Source organism: Lipomyces doorenjongii (genome assembly GCF_038497915.1).
Source record: "Lipomyces doorenjongii strain NRRL Y-27504 unplaced genomic scaffold V1508scaffold_195, whole genome shotgun sequence".
NCBI classification, from domain to species: Eukaryota; Fungi; Ascomycota; class Lipomycetes; order Lipomycetales; family Lipomycetaceae; genus Lipomyces; species Lipomyces doorenjongii.
In genome coordinates, this window is record NW_027118262.1 from 1 (window position 1) to 9458 (window position 9458).

Sequence of the window (9458 nt, forward strand, 5' to 3'; positions counted from 1 at the left end):
TTTATAGAATCCGAAGTTAAAAGTAAGTTCGGAAGATACTGTTAGGCAGGATATTTGCACAGACGAAGCTGTTGTGAATCTGGGCAACTGAAGTTGTGCCAGCTTCAGTCTCTCGATATATGTACTTGGTAAAAGCAACCTCTCACTAGGTCACAGAGCAAGAAATGTGCGCACCTCGCTATCAATTTACTCCTACATCACATTGAGCTGGAAGGCTGTAAGGGGTCATCTTGGCTCTTGAAACTGTGAATTAAATTTATTACGGGCATACCCCTGAGCACGTGATTAGATGCGAATATTCGCCGAATAATAATTATTCGCACTGCTCAGGATTTGCGACTAAAATAGCGAATATTATTCGCAGTGGTTGGGACTTGCGAATAACGAATACGAATAATGCCGATTACTGCGCATATTCGTATTCGGAGCAGCCCTAACTCTATCAAACGGACGTCCATATATATGCGGATAACGAATATTTCCAATGTTTTCTCAGATGAATGTTATGTTTAGGAACTGATACAAGGTGGGGTCGCCTGCGCCAATCTCTGTTAGGAAACCCTAATTTTGAGAAACTTGACGCAAGTATCATATGGTTTGTTCGTCGCCAATCCACCATTAGTAAGCTAACGCTGGATGTGGTGCGGCTTCAGTGAACGGCCGATAAAGTACAAGGACAAGAGTAATCTGCAATTTCTCTGGAGCGCATCATAATGGCTGACAGCTTGGTAGCCAGGAGAGGAGATGCTTCGTCATGACACATCATAAATTCAGATGTAAGCGATTATGTGTGTACCAGAATATATATAGATCTTCCGCTTAATTAGGCATAAATAGTTGAGCGGTGATCAGTATTCCGCACGTTGTAAACATTCTAAGAATAACGTAGGATTCTCTCGGTTGTCAGTGCGGCTTGCAGTAAAATGGATAGCAATTACGCTTTGTTAAGTTATTGGCCGCGTAGCAGTGCGGCTTACTCGGCCGAATGGTGGTGGGGCCCTTTGGTTTAATGAACTCGTGTATTTGCTATACGGCAGGCGCCTTGGAAGTCTTCGAAAGCGAGGGCGCGTTAGGCTCCCTCACGCGCTCCAAATCGTTAGCTTACCAGATGACCTCATCGGGGTTAACAAATAACTCCTCGCCGAAGCTGAGCCCGACCTGAGGATATAATAGAAGCGTATCCTCCGCTCAATTAACACTGTATTGAATATTACGATATATTGTTCATATTGAACCACAACTACTTTCCGCAAAATTTGTTGCGACTCGATCAGTACTCGTAATTAATTGGCTAAAATGGCAATTCCTACAACGCAGTTGGGCAAATATGGTCCTGCTGTGACCGCTATCGGTTTCGGTGCTATGGTATGATTAGCCAGTGTTAACTGCTATGCACACTGACACGAAACCTCTAGGGTATTTCCGCGTTCTACGAGCCCAAACTTGACGATGAAGCCGCCTTCGCTGTTCTCGACAAAGCTGTCGAGCTCGGCTGCACATTCTGGGACACTGCCCGGCTTTATAACGACAACGAGGAGGTCATTGGACGATGGTTTGCTAAGACCGGCAAGCGGTCTGAGATCTTTTTGTGCACGAAGTTCGGCATCAAGCCTGACTACTCAAGCGATGGCTCGCCTGAGTACGTGAAGCAGTCATGCGAGGACTCTTTGCAGCGGCTGGGCGTCGACACGATCGATCTGTTTTATCAACACCGTATGGATCAATCGCTTCCAATCGAGGTGACTGTCGGCGCTATGGCCGGGCTTGTCAAGCAGGGAAAGGTAAAGTATCTTGGCCTGTCCGAGTGCTCTGCTGCGACCCTTCGACGCGCGTGCGCAGTCCATCACATCGCGGCCGTGCAGATTGAGTACTCGCCTTTCGCGGTCGAGGCTGAGCAAAATGGTCTCATCGAAGCCTGCAAGGAGCTTGGTGTTGCCGTCGTATCTTACTCCCCCCTAAGCAGAGGTTTCCTTACCGGCGCATACACCAAGCCAGAGGATTTCCCTGAAGGTGACTACCGTCGGGCAGCGCCGCGTTTCCAAAAGGAGAACTTTGACGCCAACTTGAAATTGCTTGATGTATTCAAGAAAATTGCTTCCAAGAAGAATGCTACGCCCGGCCAAGTGACGCTTGCTTGGTTGATTGCCAAGGGCGCGATCCCGATTCCTGGCACTACAAAGATCGCTCGATTGGAGGAGAATGTCAAGGCGGCATATGTCCAGTTGACGGAGGAGGAGCTTGATGAAATCAATGAGTTTGTTCAGAACGCTGACGTTGCGGGTGATCGTTACGCTAGCTCGTGAGTATCCTTGATTTGAGTACAGTGGCTAGTACTGAATTTGATATAGACATAATCTTTATGCTGACACTCCCGAGTTGAAGTAAATGATTGACAATCGCGGCTTGACTTCCCACGCAATACTACAGGATGTATGCAGCAAAAACTTCACTGGAGATCAAGTTGGCAAGGGGCGAACAGGGCCAGTGAGAGATATATATTACGTCAAATTATGAAATACTCATATCCGAAGCTCCAACACTGCGGCACAAATTCGTAGGTTTTACACATAATCCTGTGACCCCCCATTAGTTCGGTTTAAGCTGTCCATCATTGTAAAAAATTACAAGACTGAAATCCGTTTAGACACATAGCAACGCAGAGGACATAGTCATCAGAGTGAGATTCCTTGGTTCGGCAATTCATTACTAAGCCACCACCTGTGCGGCTAAGAGTGAGCTTAACAATAACATCTCCCGTAATATTATTAGGAGATTCATGGGGCCCAACTACCAAGTATTTGTCTTTGGGACCAGCGAAGTAGATATTCGTACGATACGAATCTGTTTACGTCATAATATCCGGCGTTAGTGAAGGTGAGCTGACATGCAAGACTTCATTAAGCGCAAGCGTAGAGCCACGCCGCCAGAGTTTTATAGAGCCCGAATGAGGTCTCTTAGAAGCGCAGCATTTTTCTCAAGGCGACGGCTTGCACACGATGATCGAGATGACTCTCAAACTATTGACGCTGTAGATTACATAACCAACGAGGGAAAGCTTCCTGACGATTCTATTACTGCAATCCGAGAGACACTGACGGCGTGAATAGTTCGCAGCGACATAATTTATACGATGATTTGCGCCGCCTTCTCCCAGGCCGGTGCAGAGTCGCAAAATGAATCTTTTATTACTTCGTTTCACTGATGCATCACTCTCGCTTGACACAAAGATGCCGCAATCTCCTTGCTGCTGAGACTGCATTCTCTGTCACATCCTCAGCGCTCAGGGCATAGGAGCGATGCCTCTGAACTTTTTGTCGTAAATAGTTTGAGGACCAATTTGGCGATACGCGATGACTGGGGTTAAATCCCCTACTTCGTTACATTATCGTAAACGTAATAGACCTAACGCTCCTACTTTATTAGCATCTTATCGCAAAGACAATTTCACACCACTGGCATATAGAAACACTTGATTGACCTCCGGAATTATTCGCAGATCATTTGAGCAGATACGTAATTCCATTTCGAGGTCTTTCGCGAATAAGTATTCTGTATAGCTTCTGTATATATATATACAGAGTTCATATAAAAACTACCCGTCGGATTCCTGTCCAGCTGGTTATCCTAAGATTTATGTATAGGCAAAGTCATAGAGCTATCTGGATTGATCCAGTCATATAAATTTTCTGTAGGGCTCGTCAATTTCCAAGCTTCTCGCTCTGCTCGAGAAGCGCGCTACAAAGAAAATTGGGTTCGTGTCATCTTTGGCCGCGTCGTTCGAATCTAGCAAGAACTATTCCGAATTGGTGCTGGCATTACCATTCGTTCCCATGTAATTTTCTGCTTCCTGGCTTGGCTGCACATCCTCAAAACGACGGTATAGATCGTCCCAACGCTCCTCACAATGGAAACTCGTAGTTTTCGGTGGTGGTGAACAATTAATTCAAGGATACAGGAATTTGTGCTTGACCTGACAGCGAGGACAAACCCCTCCTTTTATCTCTGTCAGGCGTCTACTAGATTATGTACACGTAGAACACACTCAAGAACACACAACAAACGAAGACAACAACCAAGGCAACAAACCACACGCAAAGCGACCAACAAAAGAACACGCAAACACACCGAGACAACAAACGCACCGAGCAACCAACAAAGAACTACCCCCCACACGATCAGCCGCACGCGGCACGCTGTCCATTACGAGCAATGACTGAATTTATACCCGTCTTTGTGTTTCGCTTTGCTTGTGCTGTTCTTCTTTGCACTCATAGTTAGAAAACGAAGTGAGCCTCCGCCAAGGTCTTTGTCGTATACGTGGAGCACGATCTCTTTGAATACATAAATGCTGTCCCCATAGAAATAATCCGGCCAAAGTTTCTCGGGGAAATAGATTATCATATCGTCGAAATGAGCACAACCTGAGCCGATCGGATTCCAAGACAACCTAGCGCTGTTGTCGGTGTGACCCACATCGTGTCCTGACTCACAAGCAGCGAAGCCTTTCGTGTAATAATCGATCAACCTGACTGTCAACGAATTGACAAAGTCGTCCCACAACGGTACTATTTGGTGGAGCTCGCTGGTTAAGACATACCAGTACGGGGTACCAGGTTTCTTTTGTCTGCCGAATTGACGTGGTTCCTTGACACTAGATGGTTCAGGGTACGCATTTCCCTAACTCGCTCGACTGCAAACTCGTTCAATGCCCGATCTTTGCCACTCAACTCCGCCATCGGGAGAGCCAGAGTCGGGGACCGTACAGATCATTGACCTAATTGACAGATTCATCGCTTTGTTGGCTATGATCTGTCGCCTGGAGGCTATCTGTTGCCTCTACGATGGCACTGGGAAGGCTCGCGATATCTCTGGTCTGTCGCTGCGTCGGGCCCCGTTGTGAGTTATGGGATGTGAGACAGGACAGGAACTTGAGTTCGGCAGCTGTGTCGGGAATCCCGGACCACTATCGAGAAAGTTGTCTGTAGCCTCCGGTGATGAAGTGAGATATTGATCGAATATCAACGTACCTTTGACTGAAAGCTTCCTTATAACCCATTGGGAAATAGGACGACGAAGCCGCAGCTCCCTGAGTGACCGCATGTGGAGTTTTGCGCTGCGATGTTAGCAGACTTTGTTGTTTCCAGTTTCGCAGGTATTCATCGGGCTGACCGACGAACCCTGCGGATGACATGGCGAGAGGATACTGCGAAGAGGACGAAGCAGCGCTTTCAGAATATGGTTGGTAATGTTGACCGGGCGATGCGACGCATAGAGATGCGTCAATCGAGGCAGGCGGTCGAGACACTTGGAGTAAAGGAATCGACCCGACCCGCACGGAATACATTTTGCTGAAGGTCTCCGGAGTGACAAAGTGAATGTGTCGCTCACTTTCCCTGGACCATAGAAGGCGAGGGCAGAGTGTGGCGCTCGCACAAAAAAAGATCGCAAGTCGAAAGCAAGCATTTCCTGATTATGGCGTTTATTACGTACGTGCGACTATACCCTACGCTAACATGTCTCTTCATGGATATGTGTAAAGGTTGGGTGTAGGAACCACTAACCCGAAAAGCTGGTGAGCAAGGATATAGACGTGTTTTAGGATAACATTAATGTTTTAGAATTACATTAATCAGCCAGAAGAGGGTTCAGCGGTCTTATGATATCCGCCTCTCCTCACTCTTGCCGTCGGGGTGAGCATTACCTATAACGAACATGTAAAGGCTGAACCTTGAAAACGCAAAACAAAAGCGAGAGGCGAAAGCCCCAACGACAGCTAGCACCGCCGTCTGCGTGATACCCGCCCAAGCCAGGTCGCTCTCCACGTTCTGTTCCTTGGAGGCCACATGGCTATCTTCCGAGACCCGTGCGGGATTGGATGGGGCACGGAGAGGGGCTCGTATTGAATGTCAAGCGAGCGGAATATCAGCAGTCACAAGAGCGAATGGATGATGGGGGTGCGACTCCGGTGTTGAGTATCACGGTACTCATGAATCTGTGATCATTGAAACGAGTGCGTTCAACCGAGTTGGCGTGTGCCAAGAGACCGACACAACCCCTAGTCCTCCACAAAGGGTTGGGGGGCGAGGTTTGCGCGTGTGACGATGGTGAAAATCATGCACCAACTCGACGCAGTGGCAAATGATCTGCCGGTTCCCACGTCTGTTCATCTCATCCCAACCACGAGAGTAAATAGTCGACTGTTCTATCCCGGTTTCGACAGCTATCGAGGATTTCATCCACGTCATATTCCAATTCGCCTTCAATGTCGACCGGTGGTGGCGGAGGAGTGGGAGAACGTGGCATGTTGGTAGCACGAAATGTTGTTCTAGTTACAGGCGATGGCTATATTGTGGACCGAAACTGGGATATGTTCAATTTTCACGCTCATTATTATGGATTTTCATAATTGGTTCAGTCACCTGAACAGCATGTTACTTCCTCAGTGTCGGGGCAGGTCGCCTACGGTGTGAGGGCACAATCGCCTACATCTTAACTATGGTGCAAACTCTCAAAAGACCAACAAAATTTCATTGACATCTAACAGCTAATAAATATATACAAATTCATCGTTTTCGCGATCAGTCAAATCCAAAAATGCATTGTCACCTATCCGAACTTGTGCTTGCTCCTCGACATTTCCCTCGTCGGCAGCATGATAGTGGCTTTGCATGGAATGATCGACGACCTGCGCCTTCTTTCCATTTCGGACACGTTTGCGTTGCTGCAACCTGTTGAGGTAGATGAGATTGAACCATTGGATAAAGACAATACAGAATAAGGCGATGAAGATGCCCAAGCACCCACGTAAACCGGGATGATATGCAGGAGCGTCCTTTTTGTTAAACAAGAGTGGTCCAATGATGTTCCCAGCCGAACTGGCGGCATTGTAAACACTCATGATAACCGATTTCTTTGTTGTACCGGCTGTGTTGCCAACAATCCAAGTGACGATTAATGGATTGCCACCAAATAAGAAGGCAAGCAAGTAATATCCGAGAATCAAAGGACCTTGAACGTTGTGGGTTCGAGGAAGGACGTAGAGAACAGCGAGACCGGCAACCACAGGAAGAATGAAGGCCGCAAGAATGGCACCCTTAATTCGGGCTTTCTGAGCAAGGTAACTGGCAAGTAAGATGACGATGATCTGGATGGCACCAAAAGGCATGTTGAGCAAAGTTGTAGTATATTTATCGAATCCGAGACCATTGAGAATAAGAGGTCCAAAAGTGTTTGTGACACTAGCACCAACATTGAGCAGCATAGCCATGCCGATCCAGAGATAAGTCTTCGGTTCCAAGGCAGCCTCGGTGATGTGTTTGAATTTATATTCACGATTACCGGTACCAGTTTGGTTCGCTCGTAGACGTTCAATTGCCTGAGGTTTTTCCTCTTCGGTTAGGAAACGAGCTGAAGGAATATCATTATCGAGTCGCCAGTAGACTATGGGTGATGAGACGATTGTGACCAAACCAACGAAAAGAAAGATACTATTATATAGTTAGTTATCTATTTGCACCACGGCCACAATCATCCAACCTACATTTGCCATTCTTGCAAAATGTTAGACTTAATGTGGGCCAGACCGTAAGAGAGAGCAGCGGCAATAATAGTGGCGGCTCCGTTTGTGCCGTACCATGCGGCGATACGGATTGGCTGTTCTGCACGTCGATACCACTGGCTGGTAATGACACTGAATAATGGAAGACAACCAGCCTCGAACAATCCAAGGAAGAATCGAGCAGCCATAAGACCCTTGAAATCGTGGCATGCAGCCATCGATGTCTGAGCGATACCCCATCCAAGACAGAGAGCAGGCATAAGGATTCGATGAGGAACCTTAACAATGAGGAAGGACGAAAATGGTTGCCAGGCTAGTTGGGCGATAGGAGCGATGGATCCGATAAGGGAGTATTCATTTCCGTGAAGATGTGTGTCGGTCTGAAGTCCAAAAGTTGCACCGTATCCAAGAACGGACTTGTCAAGGATTTGAAGAAAATAGACCCAGACTAGGACGGTGAGGATGACCCTATCAGTTTTGCGAACAATTCTCTTGCTGTCTTCGTCGGTCAACTCCACACGTTCACTAAAGCCGACGACATCTAATGCATCATCAGCATGGGCGACGACAGGTTTTCCTGCCGCGTCGTAGGTAGATTTAACTTCAAGTTCGATAGAAGTCATCTCTGTGAATGTTGATATGATATGTGAGAGCGTAAGAAACAGATAGAGAGAGAGAGCAAAGTTGGTTTGTTGGTGACGAGAATGAGAAGAGAAGACGAGAAGATGAGTGCTATATATTATGCCGTCGAAGTTCCCACGTTTTGACTAGTTTGGCGGAGAATATCGGTGATAGCTTGGCGGTGGAGAAGTAGCGCTAGTAGTAGTGGAGGACTAGGAATTATGTAAGTGCTAGTTTAATTCAGCCCACAGGTTCCTGTCAATGTCTCTAGAGAAGAATGGGGGACATTCTTGATAGACGGAACCCATTCCACAGTCAAAGGCGTTGAAGGGACACCCCCATGGAAATCTCACGACTGACTGTGTGGTGTCACCAGTGGGTTAATCGGGTCGTACATCGGTGGCGCAGATCAGTATTCTGCTCATTCCCCGCAAATGAGTGGAGGCCCCGCATGTTCTGCTTCTTTGTGGGGTGGCGGGCGGCGCTCGACAGTCACGTTATGAGCCCCCCACGCTTGCTCCTCAATGGAATTGATAATGGTTCAGGAGCATTCTGTCCGGGTGCGATTTAGAGTTCGACTCGTCGATAGACGGTCGGGTTAGAGCTTTATTGGGTTAGGTTTCAGGAGATTATGAGTGGGGGGACCACTTGGCGAATAAATGGGTGAGAGTTTTAATAAAAAATTTACGTGCCCCCCACGGATCAAATCGTTCTTCGATCAGGGACAAAAATAACCTTGAACATGGCAGCCGACTTCTTCCAATACTGTATGTGGAGATGACGTCTCATGCAACGAGAAGCATTGAAATTGTTATTGCTATAAGTTACTAGATCTAACCATCTATACTCTCTTATGTACAGCAAGGTGTGAGGCTAAAAATAAACCCAGATTGATTCACTAATTGCTTGAGCATTTATGACTTAAATGTGTGGGAGTGCTGCATCAACATGAGTTTGTATTTTGCTTAAAGGTTAGTCCTGACAAATAGGGTACCCCTAACCGTATCGGCCATATTTTTGGTATTCCTAACCCTGTCGGCCATTTTGCCTATTAATTATGGAGATTAATTGGGAGTAAACCGACAATTCCTCTTTGGGACTAGTATAAAGTACACCTCGGTATCAAAACTCGAAGTGAATGTTCACGGCCACTCTGTCTGTACGTAGACCTTATCTCCATCTGTGGGTTTGCATTTGGCAGCTGGAGCAGAGCCCAAACGGAAGCGGAAGCGGGACAGAGAGGGAAAAGCGAAGTGTATGCTCTGATTATTGTCTATTT

At 47.0% G+C, this 9458-nt stretch overlaps 2 protein-coding genes across 2 annotated transcripts; one reads left to right on the forward strand and one right to left on the reverse strand.

The window, feature by feature from the left end:
• Positions 1 to 1036: 1036 nt before the first annotated feature.
• On the forward strand, positions 1037 to 2529 carry V1508DRAFT_378328 (NADP-dependent oxidoreductase domain-containing protein). The gene is made up of 3 exons (XM_066937622.1): positions 1037 to 1365; positions 1416 to 2299; positions 2349 to 2529. The coding sequence occupies exons 1-3, from the start codon at positions 1297 to 1299 to the stop codon at positions 2383 to 2385; spliced, it is 990 nt and encodes a 329-aa protein (XP_066792041.1). The 5' UTR covers positions 1037 to 1296; the 3' UTR covers positions 2386 to 2529.
• A 3865-nt stretch (positions 2530 to 6394) lies between these two features.
• Positions 6395 to 8350, reverse strand: V1508DRAFT_95203 (major facilitator superfamily domain-containing protein). The gene is made up of 2 exons (XM_066943122.1): positions 7541 to 8350; positions 6395 to 7487 (listed from the first exon to the last, which is right to left on the reverse strand). Exons 1-2 carry the CDS (start codon positions 8179 to 8181, stop codon positions 6545 to 6547), a joined length of 1584 nt encoding a protein of 527 aa, XP_066792042.1. The 5' UTR covers positions 8182 to 8350; the 3' UTR covers positions 6395 to 6544.
• Between the last annotated feature and the right edge of the window lie 1108 nt (positions 8351 to 9458).